The 24,499-nt window shown below is 36.8% G+C and overlaps 3 protein-coding genes and 1 non-coding gene across 4 annotated transcripts; all 4 read right to left on the bottom strand.

Moving 5' to 3' along the window:
- Positions 1 to 9,430: 9,430 nt before the first annotated feature.
- Positions 9,431 to 9,998, bottom strand: LOC110768869 (uncharacterized). Its single transcript, XM_021972732.2, has one exon. It carries the CDS (start codon positions 9,925 to 9,927, stop codon positions 9,562 to 9,564), a length of 366 nt encoding a protein of 121 aa, XP_021828424.1. The 5' UTR covers positions 9,928 to 9,998; the 3' UTR covers positions 9,431 to 9,561.
- Positions 9,999 to 11,439: 1,441 nt separating this feature from the next.
- TRNAS-GCU (transfer RNA serine (anticodon GCU)) lies at positions 11,440 to 11,521 on the bottom strand. Its single transcript has one exon. It is a non-coding gene; the product is annotated as a tRNA-Ser (tRNA).
- Positions 11,522 to 12,176: 655 nt separating this feature from the next.
- LOC110768872 (Subtilase family protein) lies at positions 12,177 to 14,875 on the bottom strand. The gene has a single exon (XM_021972734.2). It carries the CDS (start codon positions 14,734 to 14,736, stop codon positions 12,418 to 12,420), a length of 2,319 nt encoding a protein of 772 aa, XP_021828426.2. The 5' UTR covers positions 14,737 to 14,875; the 3' UTR covers positions 12,177 to 12,417.
- Positions 14,876 to 19,179: 4,304 nt separating this feature from the next.
- Positions 19,180 to 20,887, bottom strand: LOC110768910 (DUF1677 family protein (DUF1677)). Its single transcript, XM_021972779.2, has 2 exons — positions 20,447 to 20,887; positions 19,180 to 19,855 (listed from the first exon to the last, which is right to left on the bottom strand). Exon 2 carries the CDS (start codon positions 19,845 to 19,847, stop codon positions 19,371 to 19,373), a length of 477 nt encoding a protein of 158 aa, XP_021828471.1. The 5' UTR covers positions 19,848 to 19,855; positions 20,447 to 20,887; the 3' UTR covers positions 19,180 to 19,370.
- Between the last annotated feature and the right edge of the window lie 3,612 nt (positions 20,888 to 24,499).

Below are 24,499 nucleotides of genomic sequence, written 5' to 3'. Positions count from 1 at the left end.
GAGATGCTCTAATAATCCAATGAATTCAAAGCAATGAGCATCACCTTGAAATGGTAATGACCATATTTAATTAGTAGCACAAAAATTTGATACAAATACGTAAGATAGTATAGGTATGTAGATATTATCCAACATATGGTATGGGGATCCAACGAAAAACAATATTGAATTGAAGTTTGCACTTTCAATTTAATGAGTGGATGGGATTTGTGAATAAGATGTGCTAGTGGGGATATGGACCACAGTTCCACTCAAACCCAAGCCATGTCAACTTTTGGGTGGTTCCATGGTGATGGGTGTTATTACTGTTTTGGACTGCCACTCTAGCTACCCAGAAACTGCTAAAGAGAATGAGCCTCAATTGACCATGACTGCATTGACCACCATGACATTTCCAAGTGGAATAGAGGAGCACTTTGGTCACTTGGCTTCAATATTTTAAGCCCCAATATCAAATGAGGGATAAGTTTTAGTCATCAACTTCTTATTATGAATAGTCATCATTCATCTTTTAAGTTAGACATCAATATCCATATTATATCTTGATTGCACGTGAAATGTAGTCATTTTGCTAGTCTAGTCCAATCTTATCTAGTTTTCCCTAACAAACGAGTCCTTAAGGATTGGGAAAAATAAAATCATAATTTGGGAAGCTGCCATAAGTGGAGTGTTTTTTAAAATCTTTTTCTTTTGGTTACCAAATATAGGTTCATCTGTCTATACACGCATGCAAACAATCACATCGATCGTGTTTAGGATGATAATGCGTCATTATCTTAATGTTAATGATGCGCTAATATGCATCCCAAAGTTAATCCTCATTTGTTTAAGTTTTGATTAAATTAATTAGCCACGGACAGGGACATATATGTATTGCCACTAAAAGTGCATGGCCAGTGGGGGGGTATCAAATTAGTGGGTTGTAATGGAAATTGGCAAATTTATATCGTGCTGCAATTGTGACATAATAATTTATATACAGGTCACTATGCCGCCGGTTTGGCACCTATTCCCAACTCGAACCTTCTTCCTATCTACTGTTCTCAAAAGAGAACGGGTCTAATCTAATAGCATGAAATACATGGCAGCCCAATTGACTGAAATTCCAAATTATCTTCCTACTTATGAGACGTGCATTGATTTTAAGGATGGTTTTAATTTTCTGAAAAACTTTAGTAGATGGCTGCATATTCGTTTTGACTTGAGGCTGCAGATATCTCTTTAATTATTGGGAACAATTCTAAATTACAATTAAATTTCTATAGATATTGATATAAAGTATATACATTGATCCCACAGCTTTCCAATCCACTAGCAGTCTAATAATTCCTACGTCTATGATGACTTATTGTGAATCTCTTGAGATCTTTTTCCTCCTTTGTTAGTACAAAATGTTTCGCCTTTTCAAACCACTTTTCCAGGAGAGCAAGTAAAGCTATAAACTTATATCATTGTAAGCATACACTATTGCATAATTTTTTATTTTTTTATTTTTATAAAAGCAATAATCTATTTTAAGGGCATTTTCACCGGTTGAGACTGTCAGAGCAAAAGGCCCCCTGGCAAATGGTGGGCTCCACCAAAACTAGGCAGGCCCGAAGGCAAGAACAACTCGAGCAGTTGCATGGGGGCTCTGATGTCAGCGCCGACGTCGGCAAATGGGGTGGAAAAGCAAAAAAAAAATTATTAGGGCATGTACTATTCATGTGAATAGTAACCACCCTTACTTGCCCTTTTCCTTTGCCAGCCATGGCAAATAGGTGGAAGTGCTCTAAACTAATATAAATTACCTAAAGGATGACTAAGAACGCCTAGAGTGGGGTGAATAGGCCAATTTGAAATTATAATCAATAAATAAAAATAAAATTCAGTAGCATGACTGATATGACTTATCAATCCTAAAACGTGCGTAGCATAAAATAAAGGAACACACGGAGAATTATTTTGCATTGTAAAACCCCACCTCTGGGAAAATCCATGAAACTCCTCAATCCAAAATAAAACCACTATAGAACGATGATTACAAGAAGTACTCACACACTTATCCTAGACACAATTTAGATAATGTTTATCGACTTCTTCGTAACTCAACTTCTGTCATAGGATGATCTTTCGACAATCCTTATGTTGAATGCAATATTGGTCACAATTGCTTCAAGCTCGCCAGAGTTCTTCCAACTCTCATTATGTTGAATCCAATACTGGTCAAGATCGATTCAAACTCATCAGAGAAAAACCGCCACAACAGTCTTGGTGCCCTTAACCGTATGAGTCACCGAACATCCAAATGAATGCAATATGAATGATAAAAGTGTTTGATAAATCACCAAGTAAACATGGAACACTTGATAATTTATCTTAAATAAAAACTCAGCTTTCTAAAGTTTATGGACTGAAAATATGATCGTGAAAGCTCTACAAAGAAAGAAGATAAAGGTCTAGTTTTATATCAGTTTTTCTTCATAAGAAGGAAAACCCACGTTTAAATCAAAATCTCCACGTTTGAACCTTCGGTCCCCAAGCCCACGTTCGAATGGGCTGCACCACACACAAAGGTGTGTAAATAAACTCCATGGGGAGAGCTTTCCCTTCACCCATGCCCGGCTCGGAGAGGTGACTCCTTTGCCACCTTTTTCTCACCCAAAAAAAAAATGACATGTCTTACCCTTCAGATCAAATGTCTCATACGTGTTAAATCACAATTTTGGAATTCGAGGATTGCTGAGCTGTTTCAATCATGTAGTTTTTGGAAATCAGAGACATCAATTTTGTTTCAACTCTCTAGCTAAATGACACTTCCAAATCTATATTAAGTTCTAGGAAATGCCAACACAATTTCATACTAACATCTTCCCATTCAGAAATTTCAATTTTCACATGTCAACAAATTAAAGGACCAAAATGTAGGCCAAAACAGACGAATTGGACTAAACCTATTTTTTGGTGACCAAACCCCTCTTTGAGAGAAAAAACACTGAACAATGCCGCACTGGGGGAGGAGGTCTTGGTTCCTCCTCCCCTCTCCTCACTTCCTTCCCTGGTTTCTCTTCCTACAAGTCCCTGCTTTCCTCTCTCCTCTATGAGAGTTTCCTCTCTTCCTTGTGAGAGTTCATCCTCTCCACTGTGAGAGTTTTTTACTTTTGCTGTTTGTTTGTGTTTCTTTTCTTCTCATCTTTTCCTCCTCCCCTACTTGTGAGTCGTCAGCTCCTCCCACTCCCTATGGGTGCATTTTCTTGGAGTTATGTCTCAAATCTCTTTTTTTTTTTAATCCCCTCTACAGTTCTCTCTCCTTTGGCCAATGGATACCCTTCATTGTTGGTTCTCAATCACCACCCTTTGCTCCTCGGGGCGGGTACAACTTATGTCGATCTCTTTTGGTGGCAGTATCTATATGTGGTGTGGGGATGCGTTTAAAACTCTTGTCCCTTGGATTATAGGAGCATGTTTTTTGCGGGTGGCTAGTTACCCCCCATCTTCCACTTGGATCTTTGGTATGTGTTGTTACCAGTTACTCATTCTCGATGACTGCGAATTTGCGATGGTGTTGTGGCTGGTGGTCTCTGGTTGGCGCAGCTGTGGTTTATGTTCAAATCTATGATTTTCTGTTTTTTCAATTATGTCTTTTGTTTTTGAGCCTTCACTTTGTCTGTTATGTACTTTACTATTTGGCCCTTTGTTTTGCTAATGTTCAATTTTTCTTTAGCTTGTGGTTCTCAACCTTTTGTAATACTTTTCAATTTATTTGAATAGAATTACATTGAAGAAAAAAAAAACCACAGCCGAATTGGGTCATAGAATTGTAGAGTAGTAAACCGTGGATTTCATTTCACACACTTTGAGATTGAGTGTCATAGCTAGCGATTGACCACAGACCACTCCCATTGAAGTTTGACTACGACTAAAATGAGAAGGCCAAAATAGAAAAGGAACCAAAATAAGAAATATAAAAGACAGATTTTTGTTTTTTTATGGGGTTTTTGGTCAAATTAATGGTAATTAATATTAAGTAAAAATCAGAATCCAACCAAGAGAAAAATTCAATCTGATTATCGCGTGGAAATGAAACTAAACAATTGGGAGGAAACCCAGAGAATATACAAACCCTAAATTAATTAAAGAAAATAGAATATACTTAAAAGTAAAATAAAATGTCAATTGATATTTACTTCTTTAAACGTTGTTGTTTTTTATTTATAAAAAATTCCAGTCTATGCCATACAATTTTTTAATGCAAAATATGAACAGGTCAACTTTGGTTTTTCCTCAGGTCAACAAAGTATTCATCCCATTGACTTTTTTTTCGGGTTAGAAAAATAAAATGCGGACCTCCTGTCCTGCACTTCTCTGTAATTTATATATTGTTATATATTTTGACTTCTTTCATTTCTCCTTGTACCTAAAATTCTGGCTAATTAATGCATGCCAACTACGCTAATTAGAACTATCTTCCCATGAGTTGTAAAAATGAGCTACACAAGTTTTTGTATTCCCATAAGAAATATGAATTTGACCCTACATACATAGCGGAATTCAAAGTTTCCATATCACAACAATGAAAAGTCACAACTCATTGATTTTGTCTTTATGCATTACTAAAATACGTTTTTGGCCGGTGCGTCATGGTGTCGGATATATAAGTTGTTAAAATTATGTTCTCTATTTTTGAGTTAAAATTTAGCTAAAAACATTCAAAAACTATTTTAGGAGTTTTCTATAAAAATTTAACTCCAATCATACTCTCTAGTTTAGAAATTCATAAATGCTATAACAAAATATTATATATAAAAAATAGTTAACATTAATTAAAGGTTTAAAATACTCATAAAACAAAACAGCATTAAATTATAGAGAGTCATTAGGAGTCTTTTCTCTCTCTTTAGATTTAGGGACTCCTAAAGCATATATCAAATACCAAACATCAAATTTAAATTTGATGGTTGATGTGGCAATTTGACATCTTACACAGGTTTACACTCCACCCAATATGTCAAATTAAATTATTATTTTATTATATTTTAGTATTTTTAATTAAAAAGAAAAGAAAAGAAAAAAATAATACAATATTCATTTGACATCTTGCTTTTGGGATGTCAAAAATAACATCTCAACCTCCAGCATTCATTCCACATCAGCTTTAACACATTGGTTGGGGGAGTGATGTGAGATGTTATTTCTAGCCGTTAAATGTCTATGTGGCACTTTTGACATATCAGTTAGAGATACTCTTATAGGTCTCTCTATTAAGACAGGAGGTGAATAAGGAGCATAATTGGAGTTATATTTTTTCAAATCCTCCATAAAATTTACGGCGGTTGTTTAAGGAACCCATTTTTGACCGTGAATATGAACTATTAATCAGGTTGATTTTTGTTTGCAATTGACAATAGAAATACATCTGAACCCTTTATGACAAGACTACCATACATGTACGTGGGATCCATATATATCTACACATCTTAGAAGAATCGTGTGGTGCTGACCAAATTGTGGGCACGTAGTACATATAAGAGGTTGCAATCTTTTGTGGTCTGGTTTCCGAAACTTGCCACAACCCCATTGGTCTAGGGTAGCTTCCAAATACCAAATCTTGACCCACAGGGCCAGATGTAATTGAGAAAATCAAAGTCTACCCACCACAGCATGTTAAGCAGCACCGCCCAAGAAGCATATAGGTGAAACAAAAAGTCCTGCCGTTTTTTGGGATGCAACGTTTAAAAATTTCATGGCCACTGGTTTTATGATAAAATTAGATAGGAAGAAGAAGACGAATTTAATTTTACTATTTTTTTCATGGACAAATTGATATTTAGCTAGCTCTCTACATGGAAAACATGTTCTTAATTTACAAAAAAGCAGCTGGTGGTGCTTAGTGCTTGGAATAGGACCAATCTGCTTCGAATCTTTAGGTGCCATTTGATGTGGGTGGTGAGCTTGATATGTCATCTTTCGGCACCTTCCTATGTATTATGACACTATCTTCTTCCCGTACGATGTTTAATAGACCTAGCTAGCTAGGCTTATAATGAATGGCGAAAAATCTAGCTAGGCTTATAATGAATGGCGAAAAATCTTTAGTTCGGCAATTGACAATATATATGATCCGATCGTTTATACAAAAAATCTAAACTCCTATATATTTGGGTCCACGGAACTCTACAATAATCCCACACTTTTGACTATGTTGCCCTATACCACAGTCGCACTCAAGAATCCCTCTCTACAGACTTCCCAAGTAAATCAACCCCCTAATTAGCCGATGCCTAAATAGAAGCTTGATTGCACGACTTAATTATACACCATTTTATCTTTTGGTCAAATGGCTACAATGTTGATTGAAAAATAGTAAAGAAACATGATTTAAAGAGAAATTGATATTAGTCATAACCTTGCTCATCTAGCGATTCTACCCTATCCAATTTTTTCAGTTATTCATAATTTCATTTTGATTGTAGGTTGTGAAGGAAAAGAAGACACATCACATTGGATCAATAGCCTATATGTTCAAGCCCATCTAACTCAGATCCTTTTTTCGGCCCAAGATGATCCCAATTGGACCAACCAACTGCAATTTTGACAGTGTGCATGGGTATGCATCATGGTTCTTTTTGTTTCTTAAGATAATCTTTTGGGTTCGATAAAAAGAAAAGAGAAAGATAATTCATATATCATAAGAGTTCAAGAGAAAGAAGAAGGCATGAAATTTTTTTGGTTTTCTTTTGAGTGGAAGAAAGTATTTTTTTTTTTCAAGGAAAAAACATATGGATGTAGTGGGATCTTTCCGTCTTTTTTTTTTTTTTTTTTTTTTTTTTTTCTTCACGTGGCCTTGTACCAAGGGATATGCGCTAAAAACCAGCTCGACCAAATACACTTATGTGTCAATGTGTTGCATGCTAGAGTATATATATACAGTTTTTATAATATTAATATATAATATAAAGTAAAAATATTTCCCTAAAAAATCGGAGGCCATGTGCAGTGGCGCCACTTGCACCATGCCAGGGCCACCCCTGTACCCATGCACTCTGTTAAATACATATAACCTATGTGCATGTCTAACCCAAAATATTGTGTAGGTGTAACTATGTATAAGTATTTAAACAAACAACTTCAGTTGAGCAATTTCTCAAATAACATTATTCGACATACATATATTGCAGGATGCTACTTGAATGAAGATTTGAAAAATGGAAAATTTGAAACGTTTGAATCATTCAACTACAATGCAGATTGAGTTCTACAATATATTCGTAAACTCGTGTTATTTGAGGAATCTCCCTACCAAATCCCACTGAATCTGAACACATAAATGTATATATGTATTATAATTTTATCTTCTCAAAGCAAAACGTATGGTTATCAATCTTAAAAAAATGCATTGAATAAAATTGAACTTGTAACTTAATTGATAGACTAACAACATAATACTACATATTAAAATGTATGGTAAGCAAACATTATCAGTTGGTTTGCCATTGAACGCATCAATATTAATTGTTCTTGACCATTTCGTATAGCTGCTGGGTTGAGATTCTTGAGAATATATACTTAATCCAGTCAACTGGTTAACCTATTGACCTGAGTCTGAGAATTCATTGATTTGCCTGGAAATTCAGAATTGACAAAGGACATTCGATCCAACAACTATTTTTATTAACCATTTAACAAGTCAATGACAAAGTATTATCTGATAAGCAAATTGCTTTCACACCAATTCATATATAGATTATTGTGGTCTAGCTTTGAGCTTAATTTTTGCATAATCTTAAATTAAAGTTTTAGTTTCAACCCGTAACCTTGCCGTCTAATACGACTCGTGAATCTTTCAGATCCATCTTAAATAGTACTGATCAATTGCATCACCGTACAAGTTATGAATAAACTATCAATCTTTTTATAATAAAAGATTAATGTGTGTGTGCATAAACTATCAATCTTTTACTTAAACAGATGAAGCAGGTGGTAAAGAGAAATATATCCTGCTACGTACAAAAATATGAAAACAACAAGTGGCAATAATTTAAATGTAGAGCTAGCTTAGTCACATGGTGGAGCACAAAGAAGACAACATCAAAGCTATGACTTAGCTAGGCATTGCCAAACTTTGGCATATCGTGACAGCTATCAGCTCACACCTGTTGGGCATGCAATGGGGTACTCAATTCAATAATGCATTCATTAATAATATTTGGTTCTAAGATTTCATTTTATTTTGGTCCTTCCTTTGTCTCCAGAATTCTTATTAGTGGTCAAATCAAGCCATGAAAGTGAAATATATTTTTGTACTATGTGTGTGTATATATACTAAATTCCCATTTCAGACAGAGACAAAGCATGAAATGCTGTTGCTAGCTGCACCCTAATCATCAAAGAAGATGAAAAATTATTGAACATCTCAGTGGATCCCCATGCCATCCTTCTATGTGAGCACTAAACACCAATCTAATTTTCAAGTTTTCAACATCATGCTACCCATCTTTTGCATGCTCCCTCTGTCAGCTATTGTCAGCTGTAGGTTTTCGTAATGACTTATGTAAGAGCAAGAACAACTATTGCTTTCAGGCTTCCAAAGAAAAAGAAAAACTTGCCCATAATTGGCATGTGATTTCCTCTCATAATAAGTGATCACGTGTTAAACACAATACATCTCTTCTTCTCATAATAACTAATCACATGTTAAAGCACGACACGATTCACCAATTTACCAATTTTCTCTCATAATAAGTGATCACGTTTTCTCTCTCATAATGAGATGATATATAATAGTGTTCAAGAAGAAGAGTGTATAGATTCATGCAAGTTTCTCTCCTTGCGTGGGTGGCCTGCTAAATTTTTCTTCTGCTTTTGATTCCCAAACCAGTCAGATCGCAGCACCCAAGATGCTTAATGCATTTATAATTTTATAAAGCGATCTTTTCACTTCATGCATTTAAGCCCAATTAAAAACATTGACATAAAGTAACTCCAAACTCTTCAATGGGCTATATCGTAAGAGTAAAGTCTTCACTTGTAACTGATAATGCCAAGTGCCAAACTTGCTTGCACCCCCCAAATTCTGACCCTTTCTGCTGGAAATTTATGTTGGTTTCTGACTTATCTTGACCAGGATTTTATATGCTTTATTTTCTTGCCTCCACCACTGAATAATTCTACACACAAAAATATCCCACTATTCATGCTTGAAATGAGATGCAAAGAAATCACATGCAAGAAAACAGAGAAAATTCAGAAATCAATCTACTCCAAACCTCAAACTAAGATTTTGAGACTTAATTAAGTCATCTCTTTTCGTTTCCCACATAACATAATTCCCACAATAACAAATCCTACAAAAAGCCTACAACCATCAAACTCCATATAAATCTACATTTCCAGGAAATAAATTGTTCATTTCCTTTACAGAGAGAGAGAGAGAGAGAGAGAGAGAGAGAGAGAGAGAATAAAATAAAATATTTTTCATAACGTACAACACAAAACAACAAAAGAGTGACATGTTTTTTTTCTTTTTTAATTTTCAAGAGATTCAAAGTTGATGAGATTTGACAAAGAGAACAAGTACTTCTTCTACATGAAAAGGGTTCGAGGCCGATCTGATCCAGCAACAGAAGGGTAGCTGGAAAGAGAAACTCCCATTGGTATGGCAAAAGAAGTCTCCATGAAAATCCTCTGGTGGAAGGTCTCCAAGCTCGCGCCAGCTTGCATTAGGTCCTTCATCATGTTCTTGTAAGACTCCTTGAGCTTCTTCAACATGCACAAGTAGTGAAGCTTCAGCCACCTCATCCTGATCTTCTTGAGCATTTTAACAAACACAAGTCCCCGCTTCGGCTTCGGCCCACCGAGACGGGCAACCGGCAGTTTCCGGCGGCGGAGAGGAAAACCGCGCCTCACCAGGCGCTGATTTTGGCGGTGGAGATCATGATCTTGAGCCATGTGTTTGTGTTTGGGGTGTGAAGAAGGTGTGAGAGAGAGAGAGGAACAGAGAGAAGGGAGGATATTGTGATAAAACTTTATATAAGTGACAAAAAGGAGAGAAAGTTGACCAAATGAGAACAAAAGCATCACGCTATGAGTGGGGTATATGGGGCCCACAAATTGATTAATTAAGGTTTGAGATTTGGAAATCATAACTGTGGATTTGGAAATCATAACCTTAATCAGATTCATATCATAACTTCCATAATTGTGAGGATTAGATTGGATTAATGAATGACTAGAAAAACATGCATAAGAGACTTTGTTTTATGAGGTCAGATGTTTACACACGTATATACTTACTCAGGTCAGTCAGGTAGGTGGTGAAGTTGAGTTCAATTCCAATTCCATCCACAAGCATAGCTTTCCATATAAATAAAATTATTTTTGGATTTGGACTTTGTCTCACCTTGGTTTTGTCGGTGAACTTGGAGTCAGTCGTTCTTTTGTACTTTATTATATGTCATCTTGCGCCGATCATACTTACTCAACTGTGTTTTCACAATTTTATATTATAAAGTATAAATAAAATCGAATTTTACATTCAAGAAGAATGACAAACAAATTTGTTTTTATATATAATTAATTAAGCAACTTCCTTGTATAATAATGTGTATTACATCCATGCACTAATTTTAAAAGCAACCTCCTAATAATACAATTAGTCTTACGTAGGTGATGATTGTGAACTGCAGGATCATTATCTATATTATGCGGAAAATACTTCTCTTCTTATTACGTAAATAGGAGCAAGGCCGGAGCCACTCTTAGGCCAGGAGTGGCCTTGGAGGCCCCACTAATTTTTTTACCTCCCTCCTCTACTATATTACATATAATATATAATATATATTATATGAAGTATATTATATACACTAAAATAAATTAAACATGATTAAGTTCGAAATATTTAACTCTAACATGTAAGTTTTAAATACTTTATTTCCTACATTTATGTGAATAATAGTGTGACATGTGTGCATAAATTTTTCTTTTTTTGTTTATATGTATGTCAAATTGTGATTTACAAGAAGGTGTATCCCCTTACAGGGAAAGAGACAAGTAATATCCATTTTATATTGCAGCTCCTAATTCCAAATAAAAGGGGAAGATTCTCTTATTAATATTATATGTGCCTCTTCATCTGTGTTTTTTCTTTTTATTGTACTAAACCATGTGGCATATGATAATTTAGATTTATCAAATGGCCCTAGACTTTCTAAATTATTCTCATCCAACTAACTCAATCTTTATAAAAATAAATAAATTAAAAACTAAGTCAAGTTTTATTTTTTTTGTTGGGTTTTTGGGCATAGACTTGAGCTCTAAATCTAACTTAGCCCATGTTATTCGCATCCCTAAAAAAGGTTTGGGTTCTTTGGGCTGCCACTTTTGGAGCCCAAATTGGTTTTCCTTGATCATTTTGTTCATGTGGGTTTTATATGAACAAAAAAAGATTGTAAAAAGTTATTTCGACGCCTGAGAGATTCGAACTCTCGCGGGGAAACCCCATGTACTTAGCAGGCACACGCCTTAACCACTCGGCCAAAGCGTCGTTGTTGTTAACGACTCTGAACACGTTGTATTTAACCTATTCCCAACGCACGTACGTGCACATGGAATTAAATAAGAATGATTCTATATCAATGTCCAAATCTATACGCGACGATCCTCGTTTTGATGCCTTGAGCTGCACATTATCTATTCTATTGAGTGTTTCATTTGTTACATTAATTGATCTCTCCATCACTTTTCAGAGTCTAGACTAACAACTAGAGGTTAGATTATTAGAAAATTGAAGAACTTGACGCATGCATGCTGCAGATGCCTGTTAAGTCTTCCCTTCCATTAATTGAGCTGTGAAGTTTCTTAACCAATGGGGTATCAATTGGATTGGCCCCGACTTTTGATTATGTGCTCCCAAGTGGTCTTGTATTCAAGGCACCATGGTACCCGTGTGTGTGAGTTTTCCCCCTTCCCCTTTCTAACTTTGGCCCAAAAATAAACGTTTCTTACACCGCACACAATAAATTAAGGGATGTGCTGCATTTGCATATCAAACTGGGGATATTTTTGCAACCCTCATTGTTTCCTCTAAAGGCAAGAGCTTTATTGATTAACCAAAAGACACATCAATGTGGAACTGAACAAGGCCCTCTCTTAGCCAAAGCATATATATTGTTATATCTCACTTTCATGGCAGATAATCATAAAAGAGAAGCATAATGTGACTGAATTTATTGCTTAGGTAAGTTCTCAAGCTTCGATTTTGCAACAACAATGTAACGTATTCACACAATCAGGGCCTACCCATAACAATTCAAAAGCCCTTCAACTTTACACAAGAGGCTGACTAATAAGTTAAAACAAAGCAAGCGACTATGCTCTCATTGCTCTTTTGCCCAGAAGAACACCACCCATTGCTATGGCGGCTGTTCAAACTGCTAAAACTCACACGGAAGCTAAGGAACTAGCACTGCTCCACCTCACAGCAACTGGACTTCTCACTAGATGCCTGCCATCTGTCCACTCAATCGACCCATATCTCTCCCCGCTATCGTACCCAACACCTCGTTTGAATGTAACCTCATAACTCTGAGTCTGGTTTTCTGCACTAAACACCAGCTTCCTTGGCTCAACACTAATCTCCACACCAGCTGGAGCATTCAATGTCACCTCATAAACTGCATCGGCGTCTCCCCCAACATTCGTGGCTATTCTCTTATACTTAACCAGCCCTTGATCCGAACTCAAAACCACTGAAAACGAAGGGTAATTCAGATCACCAGGGCTAGCCAAACTGTTTCCTGTGCATATATCAGAACCAGTAGGCTTCCCCACAAACACAGCTATTTGCCTTGGACTGTACCCAATTGAGCACAAAAACGCCACATAGTCGTTGACATTGAGATCATAAACCAACCCAGGATTAAGAGCTCTGTTGGGATCAACATGCCCTGCTCCATGAACAAAAGGTGTTGACTCTTCCCCAGTTCCAAGGTCCTTAATTTTCTTCCCAGCATTGTCCAAAGTGTAAGCTGTTGTAATCAGAGCAGATTTTATAGCAGCAATCGACCAATTCGGGTAAGCCTTTCGAAGCAGAGCAGCAATGCCACTCACATGTGGGCAAGACATGGATGTGCCTGAAATGATATTGAACTCAACTCTTCTAGGATCAATGTCCAAATCAGTGGGGGCAGTAGCCCCAGTCCAACCAGCCAAAATGTTCACCCCAGGAGCAATCACATCTGGCTTGAGAATCTCTGGTGTGAGAGAGTTTGGTCCTCGGCTCGAAAAAGCTGCGACCTTTGGAGAAGATGGCGAAGACCCAATTACAGTTCCGCGAAACACAATGGTGGCTGTTGGGTATTGGCTCAATCTGATGTACTCTCTTATCTGATTAGCAGCGATCTCACCCACCTCTGTTGCAGGTATGAGGTGACCATCAGCAAGAAGCTCTTCTCCACTCTCCTCTGTATTGGCCAATATCATCCCAAGCCCACCTGCAAGCTTCACCGCGCCTCCCTTTGCCACTCTCGCATTGCCTCCGCGATCACACACCACAATCTTCCCTTGAACTTTCGATGGCTGAAGAGCCCCTTCATAACAGTACCGACTTCCACAGTCTCCGCCATACACTAACGGAAGCTTGTAGTCCACAAGAGGCTCGCCGGAGTACAACGAAACCCCACTAAGAACCCGATCATCGCCGAGAACAACGTCCGCCGGGAATTCTCTGTCAATGGTGGATGCACCCACTGTTAAAATCCACGGAGCTATGTTGGTGGCGGTAAATGGGTTAGGCCCAGAATTCCCAGCCGAGGCAGAAACAAGAACACCATGCTGGGCAGCCCCAAAAGCTCCGATGGCTATGGAGTCTCGATCGTAAGGCGGAGCACGACCGCTGGCTCCGACAGAGAGCGAGATGATATCAACACCGTCAGCAATGGCTTGATCCATGGCGGCCAAGATGTCAGAATCGAAACACCCAAAAGACCAGCAGATTTTATAGACGGCGATTCTGGCCTTGGTGGCCATTCCTCTGGCTTCGCCTTGAGCGTACGAAAAGAAGCTCGCGTTAGCGACGACGGCGCCCGCGGCGGTGGAGGCCGTGTGGGTCCCGTGGCCTTCGGTGTCTCTCGGCGACTTCGCCTCCGTCGTGTCGTCCATCAACCTTCCGATGTGGGATTCGTAGCCGTTGAAATAGGCGCGAGCGCCGATAATCTTGCGGTTGCAGGCGGAGGAAGGGAAGTCCGCGGTGGTGACGCACGTGCCCTTCCATCGGGTCGGGACGGGGCCGATACCCGAGTCCGAGAAGCTGGGGCGCTCGGGCCAGATCCCGGTGTCGAGGACGCCGATAACGACGTCGTCAGCGTAGTCGGAGTTGGGCCAGAGGCCGAAGGAGTCGGCGAGGCCCAGGAAGTTGGGGGTGTGAGTGGTGTGGAGCTGACGTGGCTGGTCGGGCGTGACGGAGAGTACGGACGGGTGGCTGAGGAGCTGTGTGGCCTGAGAGGAAGTGAGGGTGGCGGAGAAACCGTGGACGGCACGGTCGTAGGTGTAGAGGAGCTTGGTGGGGTGAGGGGAAGGGAGATTTTGGATGATGGAGGTGTACCAGCTCCGGTGGGAGGAGAAAAGGGAGGGCTTCTGGGATTTGGACACGTGGACGATGAAGGTTTTTGGGCGGTCGGACAGATCGGGCGGGATTGAGAGTGTTGCAGGAAGGAGAAGAGAGAGTAGGAAGAGGAAGAGGGAGAGAGTGGAAGTGGCCATGAGTGTTGTGTTTGGTTCCTGAGAAACTGGAGGGATCAACAAATGGTTTGATGGCTGGTTTTTTTAAGCCCACTTGTCTCTCCACAACTTTTGTTTGGCCTTAATTTGTGCATGAATTTTGGTCAGGTTCATCCGATTAATTCGAGCGCAAGAGAAAATAAATATTTATGAGATTTAATCAAGGATATTTTATTTTATTGGATAAAATATTTTATGGGTTTTTCTAGTTATGTGGGGAGTTTTGGACCAATGAGAATGAACAATATGGATGATTGGCTTAACAGGCGTATGTCGGTTCGAAACCAATATAATTTAGTTAATCCTCATACGATACAATATAGATTGAACTGTGATTTTTTCAATCCGATCTAATCATATTAGATGTTTAAATTCATTGTGATAATTGAATTGGATTGGATTGGATGACGATTTTAATAATGAAAAAAGACAATAATAAAATATTAAATATTTATCCTTAGGTTTAATCTAATCAAACATATTAATAAATGTAAATGTAAAATATAAATGAAATGCTAGAGAAAATTATTTTGATTATATAATATATTAAATATAACTTCATTAAATGACTTAAAATATTCATAACAATTTTTAACTACAAATACGTAAAAGAGCAAAATCATTATAAAACAAACTATATTGGATTAGATTCTTATAAGCAAATCCGTTATCTAATCCAATTATGTCGGTTTTGAAAATTATGAATCCAATTCAATTCACCAAATGATCAAAACTGATTGAAATAGAATTGGATCAATTTCAATCGGTTTGAACGAATTGAATTGAATCTTGTACGCGCTGCTTATAGTACAAAATGTGGGACCAAGATGTTTAAGGGGTCGATGGCAACCAATTGGATAATGACAAATCAATGAATGTGGGCTTTTGAAGAAAACGACATGAAATGGATGGAGAATCAAGTGGAGTGGTCCGTGAATATACTATCATGGCCTATGGGACTGGGCAATGCTATGGATTCGATTTTATTCTACGGCAAGACAAGCTTTGCCAGAATAATAGCCATAATTTCGCAAAATGCCCATCTCCTACTCAAGTTATCTTTGTGTATCAAAAGAGTTGAGGTAACACTCAAACTATGAGGACTCTCAACTCTTAGAACAAGGAACATGCTCTATTATTTTAAATTTCAATAGGTATTCATTTGGCTTCGTGTGCTAATCGGGTTTAGAGGTCTAGACCCCGATAGCCTACAAGTTATGATATTTCGTACTCCAAAAGGCCATCTTTTTATGTTTGTGCTTCACTACATTAAGTGAGAAAAACAATAGTCATTAAGAAGTCGGGTTCTACCTATTATTTTGTTTATTTGTTTTTTCATTTGAGTGACAGACAATGATAAATCAGTTGATAGGAAGGTTTGCTTCTTACAATGATTTTGTTAATCATTCATTCATTCATGTTTGTGAGACTCACACATCAAAGATCAAGGACTTTTAAGTGTACACAAGTAAAATGCAGCATTTCAACACGCAACCAAGGAGAAGTTTCCTAACTACACTATTTCCTACTTGTTTTTTTGGGGCATTCTTAGTTCTGTGAAGATGACTTTTACAGATATGAGGATGATGAAGTGGTATTCACACAATTCCTGACACAAAAAGGGAGTTGGAGTTGTGGGGAAATTGATCTATATTCAATTAAATTAAGTGAGGCGGGGATACGGACTTGAAATCTAAATATATCATAGGTGTGCTTGGTATTCACAAACCAAACTTAAAAATTAAAATCTAAATATCGCTGAATTAAGATTTAATTTCATTTAATTTTTCATTATCTCCTTCTAACTATACTATTCAATATAAAAAGGAGAAAAGGTTAAAGTGGAGTTTGGTGGGTGATGCTTAGATCCACTTTTCATGGGCATGTATGCATCAAGCGTGAGCCTGCGTAAAAGTGCTCTTCCATGCTTTCTTCCATGCTTTCTTCTCCTTTCAAAGCAAGGCACATCTCTTCCTCACTCAATTCATTTCTCTCGCTATCACTAATTTCCATTTTCCTGAAAATTAAATAATAATGAAAGTTATTATTATTTCATTTTAAAATCAAATAATTTCACTTAAAATAATAATATTAACATGATGAACATCAAGAAGAATAATATTAAAACTGAGCTCATGAAATGGTCCTTGTGGCTGAAACCACAAATTTTGGATTTTGGGTCCATCTTAAATTAGGCGCAGACCATGGTTTAGCCCAGTAAAAGCAAACAACCAATTCCTAGCCAAATCCAATTTTAGGCATATGGCCAGGCCCAATTTCAGACGGGGACAGTTCTTTTTATTTTATATATTTATTTTGTGTGTGTGGATAAAACCGATATTATACTTTAATCTAATCTAAACTATAGAGAGGGAGATTCGAACTCGTGTGCAGACGCAGAGTGGGGAGCACATCCAAACTTTCTCCTTAAGCCATCCACACTCATCGCGTTTCTTCTCCACAATCTTTTTAGCATTTTAGTCTTAAATTTATATTGACAATTGAAGTCATGTTAATTGCGAGGCAAGAGAGGGCTGTGGATTGTGGAGGAAGGTACATATTCTTATGGTTGAAAAGACTTAAGGCACAAGATATTTTGGGGTTAAAAACAGAAAACCACACCCAAGTCAACCAAAATCCTTAAAAACTAATCTCCAATGATCTTATTGAGGTGAAGACAAGAAAGAATGAATCATGTGAACGTTTTAATACCACATTAAACAAGAGATCAATGATTGAGTCTAGACATAAACTACACACAAGTGAAAGATATTAGATATATCTTATTGTGGGATTAGGTAAATGAGCCTAAAATAATTGACCAAGCTAGGCTTATAATTGGTGCAAGAGTTTAGATGCTAAGTAGGGTGGTTTGTACTGTTGGTGTTTTTCTCACAAGGTAGCCACCAATTTCCAAAGAAAAAGACACTTGATTTCCTCTTCCTTTTAAAAAAAGAAAAAATTTATGTCAGTCTGGTTGGTGAGTGCATCTAATAATTTTGACCTCCTCCATTAGAAATTAGTGTGCAATTTGGATATGCTAATTGTTGCTATGATGTATGTGTTTGGAGTGATAAAGTATTATTTCGAGCGACTTAATTTATTACTAACCTCTTCGCACACGCTTTCGCGATTGCGAGAGGTTTTTCTTTTAATTTTAATTTTTTTTAATATGAAAAAGTGTGAATTTACCATATTATCCTAATTTAATTAATAATTTCAATTCTTAATATTTGCATTAACCAAGTATTTTGAATGTTTTACCATTTTCTGCGTTTTGATTTATGTATATAGATTCTGAAAGAGCAATGTACTAGACCGACGATGTGAAAATGCGTTTGCACAATCCGCCCCGAAAATCAATTGCCAAGCTGTGCATACTGCTTTACACGTTTTGGATTGGAGCTACAAACAGGAATCAAGTAAAATTGTGCTGTTAATCAATGATTGAGAGTTAGAGATACTGAAGAATATATATTGTGGCCAAAATCTGATGTCCCATTATTTAATCAAACTCTGAGTCCCTGAGGCCTGAATATATATTGTGGGCAGACATTCATGCAATGCAATGCACCAGATCCGATTCCCTCCCATAGGCATCAATCCATAGCCTTCTAAATCCAGCAGAGACTCCACGCAACAGAATTAAGACAAGCACTGCTGTCTGTCTGACACTGATTCTCATATTCCCTTCCATAATTCATCGGCGCAATTGATAAATCACAGAAGAAGAATGAGAAAAAAAATATGGAAGGGAAGAATCTAAATAAGGCTTTGTCTAAAATTGAAAACAGAATGAGGTTGATTGCAAGTGAAAAAGAAAAAGTTGTAGATCAGTAGGAATGATTCTCATCACAACTTCACAAGTCCTTGTTAGAAATTCGATGGCCATGTATGTAGGTTCCACGTTTCTCTTGATTCCTTTGCAGAATGATCCTTCCATTCTCATTAGTTAGTTATATATGCCAAGAAATTCTTGCCAAAACAAGATCATCTTTAATGGTTCTGAATCACTCCAGAACATAAATAAGTGGCTAGCCAAGATCACCATTAAATTTTACAAATATTTATTTCATACCAAATTGGTTAAATCTAAACTCTTTAATCTAAATTGTTGGAACATTGTATTTTTAGGGGTCTGGCTGTTATGTCCCCCTTGGTGTTCGTTTTGACACTATTCAATAAATTTTCCTCATACCGTCAAGGTTTCTCATAATCTTAAATTGAAGAGTTGAACTGAATTTTTTTTCATTTTGAACCAGAATGCATTAGTGATATTAATCTCATGAATTGCTCAAAAAAAACAATATTAAATTAAAGCTCATTAATCATGGCAGCTATAAAATGTGAAAGAAAGAAAAAGCTTTGATCAGAAAGAGAGATTGAATTTCTAGCAACAGAAAGAACAGAAAAAGAATGAAGAGATAAAGAAAAAGGGTCTGTATTCAATACTAAGTACAACCTAAATTAAACATCTATCCTTAAAAATTAAATTTCTCTTTTCTTTTTTTTTTTCCTTTCTGGGTTTTTATTTTCAGCAAATGAAATTGTAAATTTGCCAAACTTTTTCCCACTTTGATTCTTATTCCCATAATTCCAACACCGCCAGATCAATCTCAACCAGTGAGAGTTGGAAAGCAACTCTCAGACCTTGTAAGCCTCTTGCCATTGATCTTTGTTGGGCTAGTTGGAGTTGATCTCAAACCCCTTGGAGAATCCAAACTGCGCCTAAGAATCTGCCTCATGGCAGAAATCAAGTGAACTGTTGGGTCTGGAGGGGGTCCTGAGGCCTTAAACTTCTTGCAGAAGTTCATGTGGGTAGCCATGGCTTCTTCTGTGCTTATGAGCCTCTCAGACCTCACAATCTCATCTTTGATGGCCTCTGCACACAACCCACAAATCCAATGGCCCTGATATCGCTCCCGAACATGTTGAATGTAGGCCGGGGTGCATTCCTCCGACAGGCCGCAGCAGTCACATTTAACAAACTCGATTTCGATTTGGGCAATGAGTTTTGCGGCTTGTGGTTGTTGGGTTTCTGGGGCTGGTGGCAGAACCACTGGGTCGCTGAGAATAGTTGCAGACAATGCCATTATAAACCCTGCAAACAATACAAACAATCCAAACAAGATTGCCAAAATCTTGAGTTCTCTGACTGCAAATGGAATTGGTTGATGGCGAGAAGCAAAATCTTGTGTTATTTTTTTATGCTGCTCTGTTTGGTGAGGAAAAACAGAAAGCTTAAGTGTCTACTTGGTTGTCACAAAAACAGAAAACTGAAATTATTTATGTTTCTTAATGTTGGCAACGACAAAAGAAGCACTAAAATTTGTGTGTTTGTGTGTGTGGGTTTTAGGTTGTACAGTTACACTTTCCGAAAGAAAACAGAATTATGGTTTGGATAACATAAGGATGAGCTTCTTAGCAAAACCGAAAAAAAAAAAACACTGAGGTGAGCTGGAAACTGCATTTGGAACAAGCTGTACTTCCAACCATGCTCTTCAATTAGCTTTGTTGGTTTTAAAAAATTATCAAAAGATAGAAAATATAAAATTTTGCGTTCTGAAAAAAAAAAAAAAACACATCTTTTCTTTGGAAACCAATCCAATCAGATCCTTTACTTTTCTGAAACTCCACTCTCTTTCAAAAGTGAGAACAGAGCAGAAGCCCAAAAACAAGTAGAGAGAATTACCAGCAGAAGAAGCAGATCAAAATTGAATCTTAACGTTTCTTTGTTTTCTTTTTTCTCTCAACTTTCTGCTAATTTGGGTTTGTTTATGCGTGTCCTTTATCGCTCTTTCTCCCAAGCTCCTTCTTCCACCTTCTCTTCCGCAGCAACGAAAATGTCAGACATGAAAACCATTTCCAAGAAATCTTCAAACCTCCAAACAAGCCCTTTTCTAGCTTTCTCAAACTTGCCAAAGCTAGCTCCTCCCTGATGATCAAGACTCAAACTTTGATCTCTTTTCTTCTTTTGTCTGTGTTTTCTGCAAGAACCCAACTCTTTTTCTGAGCAAACAAAGAGATTGCTTTTTGTTTCTCCTCCACAAAATCTGCTACTAAATAATATATGAATAGTAGAGAACTAGAGATATAGAGAGAAAAACACAAACTCTTTCTAGAGAGTAGAGAGAGAAGACCCAATGATTGAAGGCTAAGGGGGTCGACTACAAGTCTACAAAAGTATAACCCACGTCAGCGACATTTGCTGTCCCGGAATTCTGACCGTTGATTATTGGATTGCCAGCTAAGCATTATCATGTTTTCAGACTATTCTTCTTTTCTTAGCCAATATGTGCTGTTTGGACGCTTTTCTAATTTCTTTCCTGTTATTTCAAACCAATCAATGGCGTCCACGTGTAGATCATAAACGTGTAAGCATTGTCTGGTTCCTTCCATTCCACAAGTGTTTTTTTTAATAAATTGTTTTAGGTTTTCTGCTAGACTTCCAGAAGTCTTTCCAAATCAAATTACTGCAAAGCTTTCGAATTGTCTGGATACAAAACACATCCTAATTTTGGTCTTCCAGGCTTACATTACTTTTGGTCATTTCACATTTGAGCTAACAAACAATTTTGTTTTCAGACTGTCTGTTTCTTCACAATGGGGAGATAAATGAGTAATTAGCATGTGAGGGGTGGGATGGGAAGTCAGAGATTAGTTTTAAATACCTAACTAATATATATTTTTAAAACAAAACTTAGAGAAGATGAAGAGTTAGAGTCTAATTCTGTTACGCTATCGGAATTATAAAGCCCTGCGTATTTTCCTCACGGTACCAAGAAAAAGTACAAGTCTAGACTATAAGGATTAGTGATTAATCCTAAATCGAAATAAATCCTACATGACAGTAAAATTGAAATCTATTAGATGTTCATTCAAAAAGAAAAGTCTTAAATTAGGGTATGATATATAGTGTATTGGAAATGAATATGCGATGTTAAATTGTATAACGATTGTTGATTGTTGATGCACAAGTATTATCGTGGGACTTATATCTATTCAGTATTGATTCATATATGTTTATGATTTACAACCGCCCGTACGCGCGTTAAGTATCACATGCCTAAATTGTAAGTGAATAAGAATTAAGAGGTGGGGCTTTTGAATATGATGTGCACAGTGATATGATCGCGGCTTTAATTATTGGAGTTTCACATTGAACAGAAGTGCATCTTACGCAACCCCCGTCTTTAGCCCCCACTCTATTAATTTGAGAAGCACGAGGATATACCTTATATTACCTGGTTGGCCCTTCTTCATGATCAATTTGACAATCTGATTGTTTTGGTAATCAAAGACCAACCAATCGCGATCAAAATTACATCACAAACAATGAATGGACCAAGCTCTGCCAAACCTCAAGATTCAAAAGAGACTAGTGAAACTAATGCTGATATCGATCACGAAAGAGACCTTCTTTTCTTTTTCTTTTTTCTTTTTTCTTTTTTCTTTTTCCCAAGTGATTATTATTATGACACCTTGCAAGAATAGATAGGCAACCCACCAAATGATCTGTTCCTATCACAAAAACAAGGACCATATTTGTTGCTCCTCTTAATGCCTCGTTTGAAATACACAGAGGAACTGCATCTGCATGCATGCCCACAAGTTCACATGGGCAGAGATATATTTTATATGCACGCATGCTTCACATGCTAGCATAGGACAATTTGGCATCAATGTGCATTTATCCAAAGTAGCAAGTGTATATATCTTTGAATGAATACGATAAACGCTTCGGATGATTGAAATACAGTGTAGAACGAGCTCATACGAGTGTATTACAAATAAGCTTATCATTTAAGAAATTCCTAACTCAAGCTATATGCATATAACTATATAGATTTAGCAAGTTATATAAGGGATTCGAAATGGGTGGTGTTAGAGGCACCAACTTTGGGCACCAACTCTCTAATAGAGGTAGAGCCTGCCAATACAACGGGTCTCACGCTCTATTAGAGCGTTGGTGCCTCTAGCATTTTCCATTCGAAACAATGGGAAAAGTTGTCATTAAAGTGGTAGTTTCATTAACATTTTGGCCATGCTGGAGGTTGAATCAATTAATTATAACATATATGAACGCATTTAAACTATACCTAATATAACTTTATTATTTGATCCTTGGCCAATTTTTTTTTTTTTTTTTTTTGGGGTGTGATTTCTTGGTCTTGATATTATATTGGGATTTTTTTTTTCTCAAAAAAGAAATATTATATTGGGTATCAACATATGTGATGTCTAGCTAGCTGTCTTGGTTTTGTTGAATGGGCAACCAGAGCCAATTGGCTTGGCATCCCTAATTATCCAACACATACAACGAAATATTCTTGTGGGTGACGTGGTGACTAATTGGAATGAAATTCTGACATGGCATCTGAGTCACTGCTTACGTGTTGCACACTAATCAAGTTGGTTAAATTATCCAAGTGGGTCATTAACATCATTTTAATTGCCTTTTTTATCTTCTTTCCTTTTGGTTTCTCATCATTTTACCATTCTAATTGTTTTTTGTTTTTGCATGAATTTTTTTAATATTTATTTGAGCTCTATGATTGTCTAAAATATGTCAAAAGGGTGTCTTAGTCTTCACTGTTTGAAGATCATTACTCTGGTGAATTTTCTTTGTCCTTTCTTCATCCTTTTGCTTTTCTTTTGCGAATAAAAAATTTGTATTTTGATGATACTTAACCTTACCATAATCGTTGATTAAAAAGAAAAGCAAATGATATTAGTATTAGCTATAAGATGCTGAAACAGGAATGACACCTAGCCTATTGTTCTTTTGTTTGATTTAGAATTTCTGCTTTCAACAACTAAACAAATAAACTTGGCCATCCATCCTTTTACAAAATTACAAGGAGGCATATGAGTATTTTTAGGTAAGTGATCTTTTTTTTTCGTCGTCGAAATCAAATTTCATTAATATAACAAGCTAAAGCCGATTACACCAAAGTGAATTGAGAAAATAAACTCAAACAAATGCAACACAAAATGCATACAGTATTTTGTTATTCGTTTATAAATGTATGAGGGAGGCTAGAAAGTCAAAGTATAGGAAGAAAAACTATGCATCAGTAAAATAAAAGAAATAAAACTCCCATAATGTGGTTGCATTGCATCACCATCGTACCACAAAAAGTCATTGGCCTTTAAGTTTTCTTTCGGCTTGTTTGTTTCATTTCAAGGGGTAGAAGAAGACCTTTGTTTTGTTCCTTTGGCAAAGTGGCAAAGTTGTGATCGATCTCGACAAAGAAATCACCAAAAGCATGATCACATTCACATATAAATTACATCCCTATTTATATATAATTAAAAAAAACTCAAAGATTTATTGAGTTAATTAAAGTTCGGTTGACCATCACTTCCATATTTAACTGTTGTGTAGCAATAAATGAAGAAAAATATTTAGGCAAATATTACCTTGAGGGTTAGTTCCCGCAATCGCACGGGGGATACCTTGGTTTTCAACAAAAAAAAGATCTTCAAACGATCGAATGATGTGAGCATAGACAGTGACTCATCACATATTAACAATCACACAAACTTCAATAGAAATACAAAACTCTCTACTACTCTTTTTTGTGTTGATGTCTAAAATATGAAATAGTTGCTTCATATATAAATTAAATATTTGTGATAATTACTATGAGTTATGGTCAACAAGTTCAAAATCATGATTGTGTGTGTATTTTTTAATTAATAGGTAGGGAGCGGAAGATTCGAATTCGGGATCTCTTTCAGT

The sequence above is a fragment of the Prunus avium genome, chromosome 3 (assembly GCF_965620075.1).
Source record: "Prunus avium chromosome 3, drPruAviu1.hap1.1, whole genome shotgun sequence".
Taxonomy (NCBI): domain Eukaryota; kingdom Viridiplantae; phylum Streptophyta; class Magnoliopsida; order Rosales; family Rosaceae; genus Prunus; species Prunus avium.
This window is presented reverse-complemented; position numbering and strand designations above follow the sequence as displayed.